This window comes from Tasmannia lanceolata, unplaced genomic scaffold (genome assembly GCF_043159265.1).
Source record: "Tasmannia lanceolata isolate RefF3 unplaced genomic scaffold, GAP_Taslan_0.1 ptg000015l, whole genome shotgun sequence".
Taxonomy (NCBI): Eukaryota; Viridiplantae; Streptophyta; class Magnoliopsida; order Canellales; family Winteraceae; genus Tasmannia; species Tasmannia lanceolata.
The window spans coordinates 51,901,050-51,926,195 of record NW_027518692.1 but is presented as its reverse complement, the minus strand read 5'-3'; the positions used below and the strand labels follow the sequence as shown (position 1 = coordinate 51,926,195).

The 25,146-nt window shown below is 40.3% G+C and overlaps 3 protein-coding genes and 1 pseudogene across 6 annotated transcripts; all 4 read left to right on the top strand.

Moving 5' to 3' along the window:
- Positions 1–255: 255 nt before the first annotated feature.
- LOC143892303 (F-box/kelch-repeat protein SKIP20-like) lies at positions 256–7,609 on the top strand. Of its 2 annotated transcripts, none has more exons than XM_077396819.1 (2): positions 256–477; positions 5,647–7,609. In XM_077396819.1, the coding sequence occupies exon 2, from the start codon at positions 5,890–5,892 to the stop codon at positions 7,129–7,131; it is 1,242 nt and encodes a 413-aa protein (XP_077252934.1). In that variant the 5' UTR covers positions 256–477; positions 5,647–5,889; the 3' UTR covers positions 7,132–7,609. The 2 variants fall into 2 exon arrangements, with proteins under 2 accessions (XP_077252934.1, XP_077252933.1); XM_077396818.1 differs by having other exon boundaries at positions 256–481.
- A 5,862-nt stretch (positions 7,610–13,471) lies between these two features.
- Positions 13,472–15,906, top strand: LOC143892301 (cytochrome P450 71AU50-like; annotated as a pseudogene). Its single transcript, XR_013255471.1, has 2 exons — positions 13,472–14,620; positions 15,061–15,906. The product of XR_013255471.1 is annotated as a cytochrome P450 71AU50-like (transcript).
- Positions 15,907–16,047: 141 nt separating this feature from the next.
- On the top strand, positions 16,048–18,362 carry LOC143892302 (cytochrome P450 71AU50-like). The gene is made up of 2 exons (XM_077396817.1): positions 16,048–17,441; positions 17,529–18,362. The coding sequence occupies exons 1-2, from the start codon at positions 16,551–16,553 to the stop codon at positions 18,159–18,161; spliced, it is 1,524 nt and encodes a 507-aa protein (XP_077252932.1). The 5' UTR covers positions 16,048–16,550; the 3' UTR covers positions 18,162–18,362.
- Positions 18,363–22,122: 3,760 nt separating this feature from the next.
- On the top strand, positions 22,123–24,468 carry LOC143845954 (cytochrome P450 71AU50-like). 2 transcript variants are annotated; one of them, XM_077354355.1, is made up of 3 exons: positions 22,123–22,138; positions 22,590–23,544; positions 23,634–24,468. In XM_077354355.1, exons 2-3 carry the CDS (start codon positions 22,663–22,665, stop codon positions 24,252–24,254), a joined length of 1,503 nt encoding a protein of 500 aa, XP_077210470.1. In that variant the 5' UTR covers positions 22,123–22,138; positions 22,590–22,662; the 3' UTR covers positions 24,255–24,468. The 2 variants fall into 2 exon arrangements, with proteins under 2 accessions (XP_077210470.1, XP_077210469.1); XM_077354354.1 differs by lacking the exon at positions 22,123–22,138 and adding an exon at positions 22,421–22,440.
- The last annotated feature ends 678 nt before the right edge of the window (positions 24,469–25,146 follow it).

Sequence of the window (25,146 nt, the reverse complement as noted above, 5' to 3'; positions counted from 1 at the left end):
CCCTTATACTAAAAGAATCTAATTAGGATCAAGAAAAGTATAAAGACAAGTGTTGGGGAAAAACTAAATAAATTCCCCTTTTACTTTGGACACATGGCATACATGCTAATGCATGGCAAGCACTACGACAAGTGGCAAACATGGTAAAAACTTGCCATGCACAAGGACACATGGCTTATACACCAAAACATGGTGTAAGAACTCTAAGCCTACAAAAGGCACCTCCTTGCTCAACGGTAAAAGGAGACTCTTCTTCCCCCCATAAGCATGTTTATCTCTATTAGTCTTGCTTAGATACCTGTGATACCGATACCTGATTTGAGCGTCGGAGGGTGCCCTCGAGTCCCCACTCCGGGGCCCTTCTAACTTTGTTTTCTATGAGCGCAAGCACCCATGAGTAGGAGCTCTACCAACCTAAGCTGCTGGTTTTGCCGATAGCGCTCGTCCGACGCCCAGATCCGGATTTTGGCATCATCAGTATGTATGTGCATGCATCTTATGTTCTTCAACTTGACTTGGATGTATCATGTATGCATGTATTTACTGCTTTAAGACTACATTGGGGTGTTGTTTTTGCCTCCCATAGACTTAATTTTGAGGTCTCCTTCCATTTATTCAGCCTTTTCCTTTAGGCATGTTTATATCTTGATCGAGTTTTTTTTTTATAATGATTTGTGTTTATGTTAGCCTTAGGCTATAGAATTGCATTTAGAGGCTGGAAGGGTTGGATTGCTACACCATAACGAGGGGTCACGTATGATATTTTATCGGATGTGGTGTCACGAAATAACTTTAAATACCATTTTTTAGCCTTATCCATTTGATGACGTCCTCGACAACCATCTCTGTAATGGCTTTAACTATAGTCACTCTTGGTATTCTTTTTCATATGTCACCACTTCACTGAAGTACCCAACTCTGCTGCTTTCAGTTTGTTGCTCCAAGAAGTTATTTTCCCAAGACACTCTTTCTGTAACTTGAAAACGCAAGAAGTGGAATTGAATCTATACTAAATGTTACATACCTAATCGATACGTTCGAACCCAATGCCCCACTAGGTATAGTCATTGATAAAAATCAATTCTAATTATAGTTTTTTTGCTCACCTATAGAGTACTGCATATACAAACGAGCCTATTGATCTTGTAGACCATCATTAGATGACAAGCATGGTCATATTTTCATGCCAAGAGGACGTTCCATCCGTGAGATGATGGCCTGAAAAACGGAAATGATAGATTGGCCCCTTTCTTTACTTGGGACAGTCACCACTAGAGTAAAAGAGGACAACCATCTCTGTAAATAGAGGCAAATTCTATTAATACGATGAAGGTTAAAAGAAAAATAGACCGATTAGCTTTTGTTGATAGAACCCTAATTAAGGCTTGATGAATAAAGTGGCTAGGATCACCCGATCTAGTCTCAACCCTGTGGCATGTGAGGAGCCCATCATCATTTTAGACTTTTTCTATGATACATAATAGATGAAGTCAACAGCATTCTCTCTCTTCAACCTAATTTTGTTTTTTGTTTTGGTATGATCTAAGCTCTTCTATTGATGGTGATCCAATCTATGTCTATGGTTATTTTGAGGCGGACACTCGAAGCTTTGATACTTTCTAATGTATGCCAAATTACTTGGATTTTTTTTCTTTTAACTTCTCATTTACCTTTTCAATTTTCATCTAGAGTGAAGAATGAAACCATAAGCCCAAGGTTGAGACCTTCAAACTGGGCTTCAACACCTTCAAACTGAGCTCCAAGCTAAAACCAAAAGATAAATTTACTACTTAGAACCCTAAAAATCTCAAATTACCATTAAAAGTCAAGTTTTGCATTTTTGACCTGCCAGGGTCATCGTACAGAAAAAGGACCAAACTACCCTTCTGCACAATCTCTTAATTCTGCCACACGCAATCAACTTTATCAGCACGGCCTCAAATATTCTAGAACTTTCTAGAACCTCTTCATGGAACCCACTTCATTCATTTTACGATCAGCCTTATCGCGGACGTCACGCATCAATTAAACGGATTTCTGTTCAGTTTCATCCCCACATGCATGACTTTCGATGTGGTGTGTGGGCCCCACCTCCCTAGTTGATACATCCTTTATCTTCATCTTACCTTTTCTTGACTCGACACCGCATTTTTCTTCTCCAGCCCCACCTCACTATTGGTTCCCTAAATTGAAATTGTGACTAGCCCTAACCCCCTACGGTAATGAAATAGTTCGGTCTCAACTATCATTTGATTCATTTATCTTGGGACCAAGGGTGATTATTATAATCCAATCGTATCATGCGTTCCAATAAAATGACTAAAATAAAATACTATTACTCTAGGAATACACTTAAAAAAAAATAAAAAATAGAATGCTCATAGAATTGATGGAGCTATACTAATAAAAGGTTGGAGTAGATTTTCTCCAAAACATTAACCATTGTCTAACAACCCAACGAGGAAACTACTAGGCAAATGTCATTTCCAGTTCCACATAAGTAGCTAATGGATTTAGATGAAAACTTCTCAAAACAAGTCAGTACCAATTTCCTTGACTGAATAAAACAAATTGACATGTTCCACTTGCTGCATATCCACAATCAAGAGGAAAAAAACCATATAGATACATTACAATGGTGGAAGAGATTGAAACTGAAATACCACAAACTCATTCTGTTAAAAAATCGTTTTCTGTTAGAAGAGAAGGGTATTTTTGTCTAACATCAATGATAAGATTAGGGCTTCCAAGTCTCTACTATAAATACTAAGTGATGATGCCAAAATCCGGATCAGTGATCGTGCGGCCGATAGAGAACCTCCGCCACTGGATATCTACAATCACATATAAAGAGAGGGTCAAGGGGCTCGGGCTTGGTCCCGGACAACTACTTCGACACCCAAGTCAGATTTCAACCTCAACCAAATAAATGAACCAGCAAGACAAGGGTGTGGGTAACAAGATTACCAGACTCAACCACATGTTCTTTGTAGGGTATGAGTGATCTAAGGATGTGGTAGGGTCCGGGGGAGGGGAGTAATGGTGTCTGGCACATTTATCTCCTCATTTCCAGTAGTTATCCTTCCTTTACTAGGCAATTAAGGCCCTTCTTTAATGGTGGAGAATGTTCCTCTGGTTTTTTTCTGTTTTCAGGAAGTGGGGATCCCTTTGTCGATTCCCATATCCTTCTCGTTGTGAGTTTTTCCTCATATAAGCTCGTCTCCCATGCATGCAATCTCTTATATCGTGTGCCACGTGTATTATCTTCATCATTTGAGGAAAAAGGCTTCAGTTTCTTGTATTGGGTAGAATGTTGGTCGCCATAGGAAGTTAATAACGTACGCTGCTTGCTTATTCTCTCTTGTAGATAATAGATAAAGGTAATGATAAGTAATGATGAGAGATCTTTTAGTGATAATTATGGACACGTGGCATGATCCTCAGTTATACCGTATTTTACCCCATCACTAAGTGTAGGCTGATTTCCCAAGAGAAAGAAACCCTAAACTAGAGAGAAGGCAAAAAGAAGAGAGAGAGAGAGAGAGAGAGAGAGAGAGAGAGAGAGAGAGAGAGAGAGAGAGAGAGATTGCAGAGGAGAGCCTAAAGATGTTGAAGATCGTTTCGAAGGCTAGAAACATTAGTTTTGCCTTCTGGGTTAGGGGAAAGCACCTCTCGTTTTGCCTTATAGGTTAGAGGTCCCCAACTAAACTCATTTTATGGTTTCTCCTAAGCCACAAAAACTAGCTTCATGTAAACGAGTTTTGGAAACGATAAAATGCGTTTAGAACACTTTAGTACGGTTTCAGAACTTGATTGTTTTGTTTTTTTACAAAGTTTTAGGAAGAAGATGGTATCAATGCCTCGAAGGGAGAGTTACCGAACCGACCCTAAAATTATGACCGAAGTTTCTCCCTCTCCAGTGATTTTTTAGTGTACTCGATTTTGGGTGTACCACTAGTACAACAAAAGCAGGGATGCAACTTGGGTCGGGTCGAGTTGAGGTTTTACTAAAAGATTGAATAGGAATCAACCCGAACCTCAACTTGAACTGATTTTAAGGTAAAAGAATCGACCGGAGTTGAACCCCTAAGCAAAAGTAAGCATCGATAATAGAAGTAGCCTTATCACTATGTGAACGTCTACCAGACAATTGAAAAGTTAGGACATGTCCGCAAAGCTTGAAGACAGATCTGCACCTTGTATGTTTTACTTGTCCCAATAACATACATAACTTAATGTGAGTTTTTATATGATGCCCGACGGTGAAAATCACAAGGGCAGGGTGTCAAAACCTTACCCCTTGATTTTTGATCTAAGTGGGAAGTAAAAAATGTGGTTTGACCAAGATAAAAAATCAAGGGGCAGGATTTTGACACCCTGCCCTTGTGATTTTCACGGTCGGGCATTATATAAATTCTCACTTAATGTAATCATTTCATTGCAACTTTTGTATGTTATTGTTATCATTTTCATTACTTCATTTTTAAGTTATTTGGTGTAAAGGGGGCGAATAGGGAATGAAACTTGGCTCAAGTCGGGTCTTAGGAACTTTCGTGAGATCCCTCGGTAATAGTCTAATAGCAAGGGGTGTGGAAATATCAATTACTTCTGAAAATAAAAAGTAAGCATGGAGTTGATATTTCCACACCCCCACACTCTTTGCTATTATCGAGGTCTGAGGAACCCCGACCTGAGCCAAGTTTTGTTCGGTGAATAGGGAAATAAAGAGGCCAATTTAACATGGCCCTTTCATTAATTACATTAGTTTTTCTCTGCCCTTACCAAGCCTGATATAGAACAAATATAGCAGTGACATTATAATAATTAGTAGTGCCGATATCAGGCTGCATCTAGTAGGAAAAGTAGAAAGGCTAGTATTGGCACTACCATCTTTTGATAATTGCAGTAACTCATCTTGTCTTTTATTATTTAAACTGCTGTCAAAAGTTATTAGTGCCGAAATATCTTTGAGTGATCAATTAAAACAGAAAAGACAAGCCGAGTTTATGCAATTATAAAAACATGATTGTGCAGATATTAATAGCGGGATTTGTTAGAGGGCCATCCCATAAGGCATTTCGCGGACCAGCTGTTGCATGAGAGAGCAGCGACATAAGATGAGTTAAATGAATTAAGACAAAATCTGTTGAAAAGTGAGTCTATATGCTCTCTAATGTAACAGGGGGCCCCCGAAATGCGTTTCTTGGATGGTCCCTAGCAAATCCAATTAATAGCCAAGAAAAAAAATATAAGGGCGATGATGTTTTCAACCCCTGCATTACGCATGCGCCCCCCCTAATAACGTGATTTGACGTCAAAAAGCTTTAAAGTTGCCCACTTTTCACGGTAAAATCACGTTATAAGGGGTGGAGCTTTCGCGTAATGGCGGGGGAGTGCAAATATCTTCTCCCAAAATATAAACATAGCTGATATGAGCCACCAATAGATTTTTAGATCACCACCATTTCTTCTAGAAAGAGCTGACGACTCCACACTTCCACAGTGTCGTTTCTTTACTTTCCCTTTAGTTAGCTCTTCCACTAAAAAAAGACAAAGCAAAAAGAAACAAGTACTCATCATGCCATAGGTTCATGTATGTATACATACATTGCATGCATTCAGAAATTATTATTTTATTGCTTGCAGTGATGGTAAAACGGATAAGATCGACATATTCACCGTCCAAAGCACATGCATACATGATACATGATATGACCCCGTCCCATTCTCAACAACGTCCCTACATAACCTCTCTTCCTCCACGGCGTGACTCAACCCAATTCCGTTTCCATCTCTCCACACTTCATTTATTCAAAACTAAGCCAAAACCCTCAAAACAATCCATCTCTCTCTCTCTCTCTCTCTCTCTCTCTCTAATTGGGTGCAAAAATGAAGGTGCTAGTAGAGGAGCAACAATTCCAAAATCTCATTCCAGGATTACCAGACGAAATTGCCCTCGATTGTCTAATCCGAGTCCCCTACCGTTTTCATTCCCATATGAAATCAGTCTGCCACAGGTGGAATCATCTTTTATCTCACCCTTGTTTCTACAACCAGAGAAAAATCGCTAACAAAGGCGAGGATTTCGTCTGTCTCGTCCAGGCCCTCGTGGCTGCTCCTGAACCGTCCGATGATGAGCCCAAAAGGACCCACCTCTATAACAAGACTCCATCGGCCGTTTACGGCCTGACTATCTACAACACTAGCAATGACACGTGGCAGAGGATGGCCCACACGCCACTCCTCCCCACCGGAATCCCCATGTTCTCACACTGCGTTTCTGTCCCCGGAAAACTCGTTCTCGTCGGCGGCTGGGAACCAGCGACTCTCGACTCGGTCGCTGACGTGTACGTCTACGACTTTATCCGCGCGGGCGGGTGGCGACGTGGCGCGCCCATGTCGACTCCTCGGTCGTTCTTTGCTTGCGCTGCGGTGGGGTCCACCGTCTACGTGGCAGGTGGTCACGATAACCAGAAGAACGCCCTCAGATCTGCCGAGATCTACGACCCGGATTCGAACACATGGCAGGCGATTGCGCCCATGGCGGAGGGGCGTGACGAGTGTCAGGGAATCACGTGCGGGGAGGGCAGATTCTGGGTTTTGAGCGGGTACGATACGGAGAGTCAAGGTCGATTCGACTCGGCCGCCGAGTGCTACGACCCGGTGAGTCGCGAGTGGACGAAGATAGATGGGGTCTGGCCCTTTCCTAATGCCAGTCCTAGAGGCTCTTGTTTCTTGCCTGAAAAGTGGAAATCTAAAATTCCCAAACAGGACAGCAGATTTTTGAAATTCCCAACAGGTCCTGGTAAAATGACTGAATTACCCTTCCCGGCTATGTGGTTCATTGATACTAACCAAAGGGGGGTGAGAGAGTACGATAGGAGGGACAATAGTTGGAAGGTTGTGGTGGGTATGAAAGAGGGCATATGTTCATCTCCTTGTGTGGCTCTCATCAACGGTGGATCTTCTTCCGATCGGGTTTTTGTGATTGGTTCTGGATCTGCCACCAACGGTGCAGATGGTCGCCACCTGGCTTGTGTACTGGAGACATGTGGCCGGAAGTGGGCTGATGTGGACATCCCACCGGAATTTACCGGATTTGTTTACTCAGCTTCTTCACTTCATCTCTAAGATCCCGTATACCTTTTTTTCCTCTTTCAACATGCATAGGAAGTAATTAAAAGATATAGCTTGTTTTGTCCGTACTAAGACATATTGTGTATTAATGAAATGTTTTGTGTACCTAGCAGTTGTGGAAGTTTCTTGTTTTGACATTACATAGATATGAGGAATGATAGAATGAAGGGCCCCCTTTCAAAAATCAGCTCCAAGAGCGCCCCCATTGGTTGTTTTTTGCAAAGTCAACTTGTTTTCCACCTTTTTAGGCGCATTCCACTTTTTTCGGGGCTTTAGTTTGTGAAAATCCACCGATAGGGGCGCTATTAGAGCTGATTTTTGCAAGGGCGCTCTTCATTCTATCATTCCTCCTTAGACATATTATGTTTTAATGAGATGTCTTATGTACAAAATAATTGTGACATATTATGTATTAAGGACATGTCTTGTATACCAAATAATTGCGAATATTTTGTGGGTTTTCTCTCTCTTCTATAGTTTTTGTTAGATGGAGACAAAAAGCATTAAACATCTTGGAAATTTTCTTGTGAAATTCCATGGGAATGGAAGAAGAAAGAATACCCATGTGTGGATGGTTTGCTGAGGACTAAAGAATACAAGAAGATGACATCTTGTAAATTAATTCTTTTGGTTGGTTTTCATTAGTATGCTTATCCAAGAAATAGTTGTAAATTAATTCTTTTGGTCGGTTTTCATTAGTATGCTTACCAAGAAATAGTCTCTCTCTCTCTCACACACACACACTAGAATGTGGCGGAAAGAGGAGGTTTGGGCTGACGGTGAGAGAAAAAGAGAGGAAGAGAAAGAGAGTAAAAGGGTTTCTCTTGTGGGTTTTTCTTGGGTATTCTCTTGTGGATTTTACTAGGTTTCTCTTGGGTACGATCTTGGTTGAGAGGACAAGGAAATTGTTGCAGGTTTATGGGTTTGTGTTAATCAATTATAACCCTTGAATAGTTGTATATAATTTTCTCATAGTGGAATATCTTGTTCTTGCCCATGGACATAAGCATCTTGGCCGAACTACGTAAATCTCAGTATTCATCTTTTCATGTGTTTATTTTATTTTTTCGTTAATTTGTGCTCAACCCGATCGAATTTCCCCGCTGATCTCCTCAATAGATTTGCTAGGGACTTCTGCATAAAGGCATTTTGTAGCTGGCTGCTGCATGAGAGAGCAGCCCCATGGTTTCAATTTTCAGCAGATATTGTCTAATTCATTTAATTCATCCAAGGTGGCTGCTCTCTAATGCAACAACCAGCTGTGAAATGCCTTTCTGCAAAAGTACCTGGCAAATCCCTTGTTTTGATATTGCTAGCACATATAGGAATGTCAACAGTTCAGTGGATCCAAATCCAAATGGGCGGGACATAATGAAATGATGTGGACCTCTAGAAATTATTCATCACATAGACAACAATTATTTAATTGGATAAGATCAAGATATCTATTGTCGAAAAATAATTGTAACTGACCATGGATTTGGTCATTTTTACCCTGATTTTTTTGCGTTATGGAGATTCCTGCAATGTTTCTTTTGTTTTTTTGGGCGCAGGTCACAATAGGGTCATCATCTTTTTGGCAATACGGATTTCCCATTTTGCTAGCAGCCCCTCTTAAAATTTTGTACAAAATTTTAAATGTGGAACGATAAATCGAGTGGGATACTTAGACTGACCCTCTGATTCTTAATTGGATCGTTACAGAGACAAAATGTAAGATATGTGGATTCGATGGTGTAGGACTCAACCGAGTTAGGATTCAAATAGATCATGACACAGACATAATTAGATCCGATTCGAATCAGGTCTGTCAACAGCCCCATTCTGAGTAACGAATTGCAATGAACGATATGGAAAATAGATACAGAAGATAGGGAAGTTGCTTGGTGATGAAAATTGAAAACTATCCATATGCTAGTCCTTGCTAAGGATGGGCAATGCCTCAAAAAATCCTCCCTATCTGACAATTCCAAGACTCCAAATTGGGGCCCTTAAATAGACAAGTCGATAACCAAAAATCAATGGTCAATTAGGAAGACATCCAAACATCAAAGGATTAGAATACTTGTAGGGTACAATTTTAGCTTGCCCATATTTTTTTGAGAGAAAAATATATACATGTACATCTTATATATAACAACTCTTTTACTTAATCTTAGGGCAGTGCTCTGCCCGAAAATGCCTGCCAGAGGCAAAATGCATTATGTTCCCGGATAGAACTTAGGGCAGAGCTCTGCCCTAAAGCCCGAAAGCCTATTTGTCCATTTGTTTTCCATATTGCTTGATCTTTTTAGGTATTTTGTCCATACTTTATACAATCTATTTAGGACCTAATAGGGTGTGTTTTAAGTGCCTTATCATGGTATTCTTCAAGAGATTGGATTTGTACAATCTAATTCAAGACTTTCACTTAATCTTCAACAAGTCTTGGTTTTCCTTCATAGATCTTTTCTCCTTTTCTTGGGCTTCTCAATATCACCTTGAATGGTCCAACCCTTCTTCTTTCTTTAGCTCAATTGATCTCCAAGAAAGGTTAAAGCCTCGATCCATGCCATAGTCCTTAACTTTGATGTTTGATTGAATGTATCCCCAATACTTGCACTTAAACATCAAACATATTACTAATAACAATACGAACCAACTTGTGTTTGGAATCATCAAGACATAGAAGATTGGCAGGCGTGAACTTTGGGCTTACAAAAGAGGAATGCTTACCATAGGGGTGCCCTCCCAAAAGTGGGCTAGAAGGGTGCCCCCATTGGTTGCACGTCACCATCGTGTATTTATGATGGCACCAAGTCAAAGAATATTAAACGCACTTTGGTGACTTGTAGCCAATAGGGACGCCCTTTCAGCCCAATTTGCAAGGGCTCCCTTGAGTTTAGCATACCTCATATGAAAAACAGTATTCGATTTGGTGGAGAGTGTCCATCCATGATCGTACTTAACGATCAATATTTGGGTCCTCCATGAGGACATGTATGAATTGATACCGTTGATCTTATAGATCATCTTCCCATGCCAGGCGGGCAATATAAAGGATTATTAAAATCAATTGTTTAGCTATTCTTGACCGAAATGAGACATAAGGTGGGGTCAATGGCAATGGGCAAGATTTGTGGTCACTATTCGGATCATCGGTTTTTTTTTTTTTTTCATTTTCTATAAGAGTTTTTATATGGTGCCCGACCATGAAGTCCCGTGTGGGCAGTACCGCTCTTGATATTTGATCCAACAACAGCCCACAATTTAGGAGGCTGCTGTTAGATCAAATATCAAGGTCGGTACTTTTGTGGTACTGCCCACACCAACTTGACGGTTGACCACCTTATAATTTCTCTTTCTAGAAAATACTGGCGTGAAAAGCATAAGAATGCATCTTTGACATGCATTTACATGACTTCATAGAACCTTCCCCTTCATGTTATTTCTTAAATCAAAAGAGGCTAATGTTACACATCCTATTGAATATAAATAAACGATATAGTAAATAAAGATGAGTTAAGAAACAAGTAAAGAAAAATGTTACAATTATAAAGAATCACAGCACGAGCCTAACATGAGGAAACATGTAATGTGAGCATTGCTTTAATTCCTATCAAAGCGTACCAATTAGGTCAAAAAAAGTTTTATTTAACGGCATACTTTAGTCACTAGAAATGATCTTGTTTGTTTAGTCGGTCTTCAAATTGTTAAAACTTATCATTTCTTTCTCCATTGACCTTGTTAAGATGCCTATTGAAGTTTACATGGACCATACGGATAATTTTCTATTTCTGACGAGCCTTTTGAACATAAAAACATACTTCAAAACATTGTAGTTGAGTTCAGATAAAATAAGACCTTTTTAAAAAATAATGACATCAGAATTCTCAAAATCGACTGAGAACTGAATTTACTACGGCTAAAGAAGTAAAATAAACGTTTAAGGACACATACACTAGCCTCCACTCGGACTCTTCCGTTTGGTTGCCAGAATTTTTTTGGTTCTTGGAATTTTTGTGGAACAAAAACCTTCCTGGGAGATTGGTAAGAAAAAAAACTCCCTGAAAGTATTCCGGTAAAATAAAAATCCCATGTTTGGTTGACCGGACTATGGTGGGAAAAAAGCTTTGTTTGGTTGCTTGAACTGTTGGGAAGAAAAAAAATCTTCTACAAGCTTATTTTTGGTTCCTGGGAGTATTTTGGTTCCTTCCTGAGGTTTCGTGCGGGGTTATTTTGGTTCCTAGGATTATTTTGGGCCCACCAACCAAACGTGGGTGAATCCTGCGGAAATTCTACAAAAGCCCCAAGAACCAAAAAAATTCCGGCAACCAAATGGAGCCTACATTTAGGATTCTCCCTTATCTATAGTTGGATTAGGAGTCGCCATTCCCATTGTTTTTCTCTTCTTTGATGCCTATAGATGGATTTTGGGGTTCTCGTTCGCAACCTCGTTTTCTTTTCTCCAATCCATACAATTTAGGGATCATATCTGTATCATGTCTATATTACATTGTTCACACCCATTTTGAATTTGAAATCAGAGACGGGAGTTCAAGCTACCGATAGGTGACTTGTCCGACAAAGTCAAAGAAGTTGCACGCCAGCTGCCATTTCTCAGAAGATGGAGGTAGCAATTATCTTTAAACAAGGGGACTTGTGAAAGTTTGAAGCTGAAGTAGATGGTTATTACAAGTTCCCTCTCAAAAAACATGGGACATGGGCGAGCAGTTAAGAGTGAAAAACTATAAAAAGGAACGACTGCCTCGAAACAAGCCGCCTTAGCATGTTATCTTTTATCTTTACATTTCCTACACTGTCATTTACTTTTTGTAGCTGTAACTTGTTCTCTTGAATTAAAGACACGACGGAATGGATTCCTCTCATCATGTGAGCATTTCTCTTTATTTTCATATCCCCTTCATCGGCGATTGTTTATGTTATTTTGATAGATAGTAATTGGATATCTATCGATCCCGAGAGTTGTTTGTATTCTGCGTGTATCATTGCTTATAAAGCCGATCCAGATCCTACTACTTTTCAGATGTGGGATCATTGCTTTCGCGTGGAACCCCCAAGAAACTTGATAGGCTCTGTTTGGATATCCGATGGACCAAGAGTCATGTCGACCATCGGATCCAAACATCCATTAATATTTTTCTTTTCTCTTAATTTGAACATATACGTCAGAAAAATATGTATAAGAAAGGGTTGGAATTGAACAATAAAAAAATTATATATATTTATAGGTTAGATTGAAAGATAGGCATGGTTTTTCGACAAAAAGAGATCCAATGGATGGTTCAAACCAACCAATGGTGATCACACTATATCGTTGTGAGGGGCCAATGACAATCAGTTGGTTTCCGAGGAATACCTGTCCACTAATTTAGGATGCATTTGGTTACTATTTTTTGGAGCGATTTTCTTTTATTACTAAGCTCAAGAGGTTAAAATTAAAAATTAAAATAAAAATTGCGATCGCTAAAAATGGTTCTCCGACTTTTGCTTTCCCTGTCTATCAGCCAACTATTTTGGAGTGGTATGAACTGGCCCCATGAGTGTGATTCTAAGAATTCAAGAAACAGAAAAGATCAAAGCAAAAGAATTCATAACAATTGCTTGCCGCGAGTGCTACCAGAAAAATTAGCCCTTGTTCTTTTAAGATTGCGACACCCGATTGTGAGCCCCCAGCTGATTATTGGCTCAAAATCACGTTTAATTTTGAGCCACTAATTGGATTTGTGGGGGATGGTCACACAATCGGTTGTCACAATCTAAAACGAACAGGGCCTACGAATGAGTTCTCTAGCGATCCAAATGAGCCGTGGACAATTGAAATGTTAGTCGTTCCTTTCATTATATAGCTGTAAGTGAGGCAGAAAAAAGAAAACATTTAGGCCTAGTTCATTTTAGATTGTTACAACCAATCGATTGTGGGCCCATAATCGGTTGTCACAGTCTAAAACGAATAGTAGCTGCCTTGACTTCTCCTGGGCCACATATCTTCCAACAGAAAAGAAAATAAAATTTAAAAGAGATTTGTAGGCAATTTTGGGGAAAGCAAATTAGGGGCTAACTTTTGCATGAGAGAACAGCCACACAGGCTCATTTTTTAGCTGATTTTGTCTTATCCATTTAATCCATCTTACTTGGCTGTTCTCCCATGCAAAAGTCTGCCGCGAAATGGCTCTCGGCAAAATTGCCTAGCAAATCCGAATTTGAAAAATAAAATATTTGGTCCTCCATCGATGTGTGCCTAATAACCAAAGCAGATAGTGGTTAGCGTGTAGTTAACATCGTCATCACATAGTTTTCGATGATGGGCATGGGTCTTTTTGGATGTGGATGAAGTTGGCCCTTAAAATGATTTTCTCCATATCTTCACAATGCAAATCTGCACCAATAGGTTTGTATTATATATCACATTACAAGAGCAAAACCCACTCTTATTCAATTATCTTCTCACTAAGTCTTCTCATTAAGTCGTTAGTACCAACACAAATAATATATTCCTTGCCAACACCTCTCCTTTGTTTTTATACTTTAAGTTGGAAGAAAAAAAGGTGTTTGCTTTGGTTGAACCATGCCTACCATGTCTTTTTGGACTTGTTTTTCCTTGCTAGTAGTAGCAGGGTTATGGTCCTTTGCCTATCTCCTACGTGCACTGAGTGGGAAAGGGAAGAGACAGTTCAATGGACGAGGCAAAAAACATGTTACTGGCCTCCTGGCCCTCCAGGGCTTCCAATTTTGGGGAACCTTCACATGTTGGGCGAGCTCCCTCATCGCGACCTCCATCTGTTAGTCAATGAATATGGCTCGATCATGTACATGCGACTTGGTTTAGTTCCAACGGTGGTCGTCTCTTCCCCTCAAGCGGCACAAGAGTTCCTCAAGACTCATGACCTTATGTTTGCCAGTAGGCCTTTCACTGAGGCAGCTAAACACATATCTTTCAACCGCACTGGTTTGGTGCTCTACGAGTATGGTCCCTATATGTTCGCAAATTGTGCACCTTAGAGTTGCTTAGCAATCTTAAAATTGATTCCTTCAAGTCTATGAGGAGAGAAGAATTGGGCCTCCTAGTCCAATTCGATTGAGGACGCTGCAAGACTGGCACTGGGTCGATTTGAGTGCTAAGGTAGCATCTCTCACAGCAGACATGACATGCCAGATGGTGTTCGGCAAGAAGTACATGGACGAGGATTTGGAAAAGAGGGGGTTCAAAGCAGTCATACAGGAGGGTTTGAAGTTGGTGGCAACTTTCAACGTGGCTGATTATATTCCTCTTATCGAAGCATTAGACCTTCAAGGGCTAGGCCCCCTCCTGAAGGATGTTGACAAGGTCTTTGACAATTTCTTCGAGAAGATAATCGATGAGCACATGCAATCCAGGGAAGGCAAGCAACAGAAGGACTTCGCTGATATCTTGGTATCGCTAATGGAGTCTAAGGACACCGACTTCCAAGTCAATTGAATGAACGCCAAGGCAATCATATTGGTAAGTAATGGAAACATAAAATTTGTATGTAGCAACTTCAACTGGTCGTTATATTTGTAACAAGTTTAAACAATGGTTAGCTCAATTGAAGTTCGAATTTACATAATAACCATGGAAGGTATTACATGTGTTTGAAATTTAAAAAATTATTTCCTAAATTGGAGATAAAACCTGTGGTTATTGGGCATTCTTAAGCATACTCATGTGTACACTTGTAAGATTGGTAAGTCTGGTATTACAAACTACACTTTGAGATCAGACTGAACCTAGCTTAATTGGATCCCGGATCCTGGAGTTAAAGTTGTTAAAATCCTTAAAACTTTGGGAGGCTCAAACTATCTTCAAGTAGCAGCATTGCAGCACGCCTTTAAAATTGTGATTCAATATATTACGAAATGAATATGCACTCTCATTCCAATGGGAAATACCATCTTTTGTAGGATATGCTCCTGGGTGGAATGGATACGTCTGCAACTGCCATTGAATGGACACTATCAGAGCTCCTCAGACATCCGCGAGTGATGAAAAAACTCCAAGAAGAGTTAGAGGCTATACCGTTGGCATGGACCGGTCTGTGGAGGAGTCGGACCTGGCAAACTTGGAGTACATGGACATGGTAGTAAAGGAAAGCTTAAGGCTCCACCCCGTCGCCCCATTGCTAGTCCCTCATGAGTTAATTGGAGGATTGTATAGTTAATGGCTTCTATATATATACCTAAAAAATCTCGAATCATTATCAATGGTTGGGCGATTGGATGGGACCCGAATGCATGGCCTAATGCGGAAGAATTCTCTCCTGAGAGGTTCGTTGGTAGCAATATCGACGTCAAGGGCTGCGGTTTCCAGCTTATTTCATTTGGGTCTGGTCGTAGAGGTGGCCCCAGAATGCAATTGGGTCTTACAGTGGTTCTATTGGTACTAGCGCAATTGGTGCATTGCTTCCATTGGGAGCTTCCAATTGGCATGTGTCCTAGTGACTTGGACATGACAGAGGAGTTTGGCCTCTCAATCCCAAGAGCCAGACTACTATTAGCCATTCCAACTTATCGCCTTCGGGATGACATAAAATCAGAACACATGGTCTAACTTCCTTTTTCGTATGGATGGTGGAGTGATATGATAAATGAAGTATCGATAAAAGGGCTTTCTCTAATTCTACAATTAAAAACAACATTAAACTTCCTCAAGTGGATCATTCATGTTTAAGTGTGGAAGAAAATCACCGTTCTTGTTATTGTATCTATCTCTTTTCGTATGTTCTTTTAAATATTTTCATTTTCATCGGACTCCTGGGTACTCAGACCTTGATACATGGCATTGAGTCGCCGGGGTAAAACATCCGGAATTTTTTCTGTTGTTTACAAGTAAATCTGGATCGAGACGTGCTCACGCCTGAATTTTGATATTTTTCCTTTGAGAAATGATAGAATGAAGGGCAACCCTCGCAAAAAATAGCTTCAATGAACCCCCTTCCCCCAGCCTATTGGTTAATTTCTGCAAAGTGTCTTGCTGAAAAAAGTGGATGGTGCCTAAAAAAGTGGAAACCGTATCAACTTTGCAGAAATCAACCAATAAGGGGGCCCTTGAAGCTGATTTTTCAAAGGGCGCCCCTCGTTCTATCATTCCTCTTTTCCTTTAATGGAGGATTACTTATTTGTCTGAATATTGATGAGGTGGAAAAGTTGTATAATAAAGTAGTGAACAAGCCAATTTTGTCATAGCAAGGACTTTCCAATGAGGTAGCGCTCAGTCCTGAATTTCAATAACATCTCATAAAGATATGGTGGGTTATTTGAGCGTATGGATTGAAACTTTAATGATACAACCACTCTCCTAAAGGCCCATCTTAATTGACTTGATTATAAAACAAAATAGTAGCAAGCTCTCTCTCGAGAATAATAGAGGAGTGGTGTGTTACTTGGTCAGAGCTATGGCATTCATCTCATCTTGGACTGCCCTTCTCATGGTAATGGTGGCAGGGATATGGTCATTTGCCTATCTCCTAAATGCAAGAAGAGGTAAAGGAAAGAAGTTACCTCCTGGCCCTAGAGGACTACCTATTTTGGGGAACCTTCATAGGTTGGGCGAGCTCCCTCATCGTGACCTCCATAGGTTATCTAAGGACTATGGTCCCATTATGTACATGCGCCTCGGCCTATTTCCGGCCGTGCTCATCTCTTCCCCTGAAGCTGCACAAGAGTTCCTTAAGACCTATGACCATGTGTTCGCCAGTAGGTCAGTTAGCGGCGCAGGCAAATACCTGGCCTACAACCGCAAAGACATTGTTTTCGCCGAGTATGGGCCCTATTGGCGTAAGGCACGTAAATTTTGCACCTTAGAGTTGCTTAGCAACCTTAAGATCGACTCCTTCAAGTCCATGAGAAGAGAAGAGTTGGCCCTCCTTATCCAGTCTATCAAAGATGAATCGAAATCACGCATTGCCATCGATGTCAGTGCTAAGGCCGCATCTCTTGGTGCGGACATAACATGTATGATGGTGTTTGGCAAGAAGTATAAGGACGAGGATTTGGACAAGAAGGGATTCAAAGCGATCCTTCAGGAAACCCTCAGATTGGCCGCGGCTTTTAATGTATCTGATTATATCCCCTACCTTGAGGCACTAGATCTTCAAGGGCTGAGGCGCCGGATGAAAGAGGTTAGCAAGGTTTTGGATCACTTCTTAGAGAAAATCATTGATGAACATATGCGTGCCAGCGACCGAACGCATCATAAGGATTTCGTTGATGTAATGTTATCCCTTATGGAATCAAGCGACACCGAGTTCCAAGTCAATAGAACCAACATCAAAGCAATCTCGTTGGTAAGGAAATATGATTTTAATTAGCAATTAGATCTATGACTTAAGCTTGTGTGCATAAACCATGTAAAATACCATTTTTTTTCGTAGGATATGCTTTTGGGTGGAATGGATACTTCAGCATGCGAAATCGAGTGGGCTCTCTCAGAGCTCCTTAGGAACCCGCGAGTGATGAAAAAGTTACAAGAAGAGTTGGAGAGTGTGGTGGGCTTGGATCGAGTCGTCGAGGAATCAGACTTGGTTAACTTGAAGTACCTATACATGGTGGTGAAGGAAAGCATGAGACTCCACCCTGTCGCTCCATTGTTCGCACCTCATGAGGCCATGGAGGACTGCATGGTTAATGGCTTTTACATTCCAAAAACTTCTCGTGTCATCATAAATTGTTGGGCAATTGGGCGAGACCCTGATGCGTGGCCCAACCCTGAAGATTTCTATCCTGAGAGGTTCATCGGCACCGATGTAGATATCAGGGGCCACCATTTCCAACTTATTCCTTTTGGGTCTGGACGAAGAAGTTGCCCTGGATTGCAATTGGGCCTCACTGTGGTTCAATTTGTATTGGCACAATTGGTTCATTGCTTTGATTGGGAGCTTCCAAATGGAATGTCCCCAGCTGATTTGGACATGACAGAGAAATTTAGTCTTGTCGTACCGAGAGCTAACCATCTATTGGCTATTCCTACTTATCGCCTCCGTGGGGATCTCAATAATATCTGCTGAGAGTAGAATTGTTAAGCATTTTGGGCATGTTTACTTAATGGCGCGAGGTATTATCTAAACAAAAAGCCTGGAGTTGTGTTTTATTGCTGCTGCTACTATAAAGACATAGTTTGTTGTGTACTTTTTTCTGATTTCTTTTTCTGTCTGGGACATCTTGTCCCTCATGTATTCTTTGTCTTTCGGAATAAATTTTAATTTTCAAAAAAAAAGAAAAAAGACATAGTTTGTTGTGTGCTTTGATGCTATACATTGGCATTGTGATTACGAAATTTTATCACAGAGCTTTGAGTCGTAGGCGCTATCTCTAAGCCATTGGTTATCTATTCGGAAAATTTCGCTGCAATTTTCATGTCGCGCCCTGATTCCAGATCACGACCGGGGGCACGCGACAGCGCCCCATCCCTGGGCATGCATGGTTAACAGAATCACTATACGTCTATAGCTGTAAACAGAGCAGCTCAAATCTTCCTTTCATTAAATCAATACTATATCTTGACTCTGATAAAGCCACTACTAATTAACTATTGTCCATATTAACATAATTAAAGTTCACATGAAATCCCTCACAATGATCTCTCTGCTAAAGTATAAAGCTTTTGGAGTAATTCCTTGTTTCACATGATATTCAGAGCAAAGGTCTGAGTTCAACCCTACTTAATATTAAAACATCCAAATGTAATGGCCAACCCAAAAAAAGAGGGGCCACATGTGCCACGTGTAAGTAAACCTTAAGAAGAGGGGCCACACGTGAGGGGGAGTGTTAAAGTATAAAAGATTAAATAAGGCCTTCTCCAACGGCTTAAGCTTTTGGAGTAGTTGGTAGTTTCACACTTTCAGTCAATTGAAATACGACAAATGTCTTCGACGGTCATACCTGGCTATTCCTCACTTGCCCACTGAGTCCTGCGACACAGTCCTATATAATTCTTAGGATTTCTTAAAAACAGAAGATAATAATATAATAGGCTAGCATTTAATACATATCGATTTCCTCTATGGAAATTATACCATTAAGAACGGCTAAGTTATTAGTTATACAGGCAACGTTCCTCGGTGTCATTGCCAACCCATGAAAATCCTAAAACTAATAATGACAACGCTACAATTCATGGACATCATCTCCACTTTTTCATGATTATACCGGCAATGTTTCTCGTTGTCGTTGCCAACCAACGGAAACCCTAAAGCTAAGAATGATAACGTTATTAAATAAGAAACGACAACGTTATTAAATATATCGCCATCGTTTTTCTCGCTCAAACCGTTATATTTTCTAATTGAATTATCGTTGATTAAGGTGGTCGATCACCCCAATCAGAAACGATAACGTTATTAAATATACCGCCAGTTTTTCCCACTCAAACCATTATATCTACTAATTGAACCATCGTTAATTATGGTGGTCGATCGCCCCAATCAGAAACATCAACGTTATTAAATATATTGCCATCGATTTTTCCACTCGAACCTTTATATCCACTAAACGAACCATCGTTTATTACGGTAGTCAAACCAGCGTTTCCCCCACTTTTATACAGGCGGGCTATATGTTGAGGTGCACTCTCGTGCAACAAATCCGAGGAGGTTATATGGGCTTTGATGGTATTATGAAGGGCAATAGTCTTTTTTTCTTCCACTTTTTCACGATTCATGCCTAGTTTTGAACAAGTCCAAAACTACCGCTTAGTAGTTTGGAATCTTTATCTGCAATCGGTCCTTTTCTCTTATACATATCTTTATCTAAAAAGTACCAACGTCAACATCATTTTTATCCAAGTACAGACACCTGATTTAGCCATGACTTTCAAATGAGGTAGGCTCCGATCCTGATTTTTTTTTTCTTTTTTTTTAATATTGTACTTGAAAAAATTTGATGCATAATATAGTAGGGAAGGTGAATTGGCCGCCCTTTTTAATATAGTAGGGGAGGAGTGAATCTAGTCAGAGCAAGGACTTTCGAATAATGTAGGCCCCAATCCTGAATTTCAATAACTGCCCATGAAGATATGGCGTCTTATTCCAGTATTTGATTCAATATTGACAGCGTTGGAAATTTAATGATACACCCACTCTCACTTCTGCCTTCTTAATCATTGTCTTGTTTATAAGAACAAAGTTCGAGGGCTTAAGAAAGAAGGAATAATAATAATAGAGGAATCAAGAGTCATTGCTACCATGTCCACTTGGACTGCCCTTCTCTTAGACGGTCATACCCGGCTACTACTCACTTGCCCACTGAGTCCCGCGACACGGTCCTATTTAATACTCAAGATCTCTTAAAAACGGAAGATAATAATATAATGGGCTAGCATTTAATACATATCGATTTCCTCCATGGAAATTCTACCATTAAGAACGGCTAAGTTCTACCATCGTTGATTAATTGATCGCACTAATCTAAAACAGCAATGTTATTAAATATATTGCCGTTTTTCCCACTCGAACCGTTATATCCACTAATCGAACCATCGTTTATTAATGTAGTCGAACCGGCGGTTTCCCCACTCTATGAACGGCAACGACTATCTCTTATAGAGGCGAGCGATATGTTGATGTGTACTCTCGTGTAACAAATCCGAGGAGGCTATCTAGGCTCTAATGTTGCCAGGAAGGGCAATAGAGTCTTTTTTCATCCACTTTTTCAAGATTCATGCTTATTTTGAACTAAAGTCCAAAACTAATCGTAGTAGTTTGAAATCTTTTTCCGCATTCTGTTCTTTTCTATTATACATATCTTTATCTAAAAAGTACCTCTATGTACAGTGGCTTGTTTGAGAGTCATCGCTGACTCGTCTACACGTTTGCCGGAGGGGACGGGCTGGCACGGCACGGCACGGTGCGGGCCCACATGCGTGGATGTGGGTCATGTTAGTACTTGAGTCCTAGTTATTCTAGGAGTCCTAGTTTAATTAGGAGTTACTGTTTAGCTTTAGAGTTATGTTTAGTTAAGATAGTTGATTTGAAATAGGAAAGCTATTTTGTGGTTAGTTAGAGTTATCATTGACTAGGTGGACTTTGAATAGAGTTTTAGTTTGAATAGGCAGCAACCCAGGAAGGAAGATATCTTCAACATCATAAGATAAGGATTGATGTTGTCACCCTTGACTAGCCAAATAAGGAATGCCTTTCCAATTAATGCCAGGCTGGGAAAGAGAATATTTTATTCATTCTTTGTATTTTATATTCTTCCTTATATTGATTGATTGACTAGCCAAATAAGGAATGCCTTTCCAATTAATGCCAGGCTGGGAAAGAGAATATTTTATTCATTCTTTGTATTTTATATTCTTCCTTATATTGATTGATTGACTAGCCAAATAAGGAATGCCTTTCCAATTAATGCCAGGCTGGGAAAGAGAATATTTTATTCATTCTTTGTATTTTATTTTCTTCCTTATATTGATTGATTGTAATCATGACAGTAGGAGATATGACATGCTGTACTCTTCCATGTATAGAACACCCTATTCATTATAAATATAGAGCGGCAATCCGATCTATAACGGAGGGTTGGGATCATCCTATGGGAACGATTTTTGGCGAACAACCTATTTACGTTGTGTTACATCTTATGGACGGTTTGGATCATCCTATGATGTGTTCCGCACAGTACTTAAAAAATTAAAAAAGAGACTATAAGGGCTTACACCATATAAAAACTCGGCTTTTCCTTTTCTATGTTTATAAAAAGGCAGTACATGCCAAAAACGAGTAGTAGAAGCAAAGAAGAGAAAAAGTGTGAACAGTAGAGTTGTAAAGAAGAAAGTGAGAACGTTCCGGTGAGAAAAGTGTATACGTGAGTTTATTTGTGAATAAATTTTAGAAGAGAAATCGCTCTCTCTCTCTCTCTCCCCCTTCCTTTGTGATGTGTCTTTTGTGGGTATTGCTTCTTAGTTGTGCTGACCAAGTGTATCAAAGCTTGATTCTTTGATCCTTGATTTTTCTGCATGGCTGACTTCAACATCATTTTTTTCTAGGTACAAACACTTGAACCAGCCATGTGCCGGCTTTTATTAAAAGAATTTTTTTCTTTTTTTAGAGGTAAATCTGGATTGATATCTGTCCTCAAGGACTTTCAAATGAGGTAGGCTCCAATCCTGAACTTATTTGTTTGAATATTGTACTTGAAAATTTTTGATGGATAATAGTAGGGAGGGTGCGAATCTAGTCATAGCAGCAAGGACTTTCAAATGATGTATCTTTTTTCTCATCAATATATCTGGTTGGGGTCTGCCTAACCCCAGCTTACCCATAAAAAAAAAAAGGACTTTCAAATGAGGTAGGCCCCAATCCTGATTTTCAATAACTTCCCATAAAGATATGGCGTCTTATTTCAGTATTTGATTCAATATTGGCAGCGTAGGAAATTTAATGATACACCCACTCTAACTTCTGCCTTCTTAATTATTGTCTTGTTTATAAGAACAGAGTTGCAGAACTCAAGAAAGAAGGAATAATAATAGAGGAGTCAAGGGGTTGCTTAACCAGAGCCATTGCTACCATGTCCACTTGGACTGCCCTTCTCTTGGTAATGTTGGCAGGGATCTTGTCATTTGCCTATCTCATACAAGCTAGAAGAGGAAAAGGAAAGAAGTTACCTCCTGGTCCTCTAGGACTACCTGTTTTAGGGAACCTTCACAGGTTGGGAGCACTCCCTCATCACGACCTCCATAGATTAGCCAAAGATTATGGCCCCATCATGTACATACGCCTAGGCCTAGTCCCGACCGTGGTCGTCTCCTCCCCAAAGGAAGCCCAAGAGTTCCTTAAAACACATGACCTTGTGTTCGCCGGTAGGCCATTCAGCGCGGCCGGGAAATACATGGCCTACAACCGAAAAGATATTGTTTTCGCCAATTATGGCCCTTATTGGCGTAACGCGCGCAAATTTTGCACCTCAGAGTTGCTTAGCCATCTTAAGATCGATGCATTCAAGTCCATGAGGAGAGAAGAGGTGGCCCTCCTTATCAAGTCGATCAAAGGTATCTCCAATTCTCGTGTTGCTATTGATCTTAGTGCTAAGGTGTCATCTCTTGGCGCGGATATAACATGTATGATGGTGTTTGGAAAGAAGTACATGGATAAGGATTTGGAAGATGGGGGCTTCAAAACAGTCCTCCAAGAAACACTCAGATTGGCAGCGGTTTTCAATGTAGCCGATTATATCCCCTATCTTGAGGCACTAGATCTTCAAGGGCTGAGGCGCCGCATGAAAACCATTGCCAAGCTCTTGGATGACTTCTTGGAGAAAATCATTGATGATCACATCCATGCCAGTAACTTGATGAATCATAAGGATTTCGTCGATGTCATGTTATCGCTCATGGAATCAAAGGACACCGACTTCCAAGTCGATCGAACAAGTATCAAAGGAATCCTGCTGGTAAGGAAACATAATTTAATTAGCAATCCAATCTATATATTATAAGCTTGTGTACATGAACCATGTGAAATAAATATTTTTTTCCGTAGGATATGCTTTTGGGAGGAATGGATACACCATCATGCTCAATCGAGTGGGCTCTCTCGGAGCTCCTTAGGAATCCACAAGTGATGAAAAAGGTCCAAGAAGAGTTGGAGAGTGTGGTGGGTATGGATCGAGTCGTGGAGGAGACAGACTTGGTTAACTTGAAGTACTTACACATGGTGGTGAAAGAAAGCATGAGGCTCCACCCTGTGGCACCCTTGTTCGCTCCTCACGAGGCCATAGAAGACTGCATGGTTAATGGATTATACATTCCGAAAAAATCTCGTATCATCATAAATTGTTGGGCAATTGGGAGAGACCCTGATGCATGGCCCAACCCCGAACAATTCTATCCTGAGAGGTTCATGGGCACCGATGTAGATATCAGGGGTCACCATTTCCAACTTATTCCTTTTGGGTCTGGACGAAGAAGTTGCCCTGGATTGGAATTGGGCCTCACTGTGGTTCAATTTGTATTGGCACAATTGGTTCATTGCTTTGATTGGGAGCTTCCAAATGGAATGTCCCCAGCTGATTTGGACATGACAGAGAAATTTAGTCTCGTAGTGCCTAGAGCTAACCATCTATTGGCTATTCCAACTTATCGCCTTTGTGGATCTCAATAATATTTTGCTGAGTAGTTTTTTTAAGCAATTTGAGCATGTTTACTTACTAGCGAGAGGTATTATCTAAAAAGGCCCAAAGTGGTGTACCCACTTCTACTGCAAAGAAAGAGTTTGTTATGTGTTATGAGGCTACTGTATACTTAGGCATTAGGATTGTGAAATTATATCACGGGCTTTGAGTTGTATACTCAATCTCTAGGCCATTGGTTCTCTATTCTGATGATTTCGCTACAATTTTCATCTATGAGAACAATGACAATGACAATAGAAAAAAGCACATTGACATAAAGGAGAAATTATATGGTGGCCGACCATGAAGCCGTCAAATATCAAGGACATACCACCCTTGATATATATTTGATCCAACAGCAGCATCTTAAAAAGTGTGCTTGGATCAAATATCAAGGGTGGTAACGTTTTGACGGTACTTGATGGTCGGGCACCATATAAAAACTCGAAATAAAGTACCATGTTCGAAACTACATTTTTGATCATTAGATGACTATTAAAAACGGGAAATGATAAATGCGCCACTTTTCATTACCCGGGACACCCAGCTGCAGTGTATCGATGACTGCAAAGGGGCTGATGTACTTCATGTCAAAAAGATTCAACGGATTTGATTTCCATGTGATGAAAATGGGCGCATTTGTCATTTCCCTTAAAAAATGAGGAGTTCTAAAATGAAGGGTGCCCTTGCAGAAAAGGGATAAAAAGTGCCCCCATTGTTGTAAGTCACCAATGTGAATTAAATAGGATGAAAAGTCAAAGAACACTATATGCACATTGGTGATCTACAAGACTACAACCAATGGGGGCGCCCTTTCACCCCTATTTTGCAAGGGCGCCCTTCAGTTTAGAGTTCCTCTACAAACATTTATACCTGATCTAT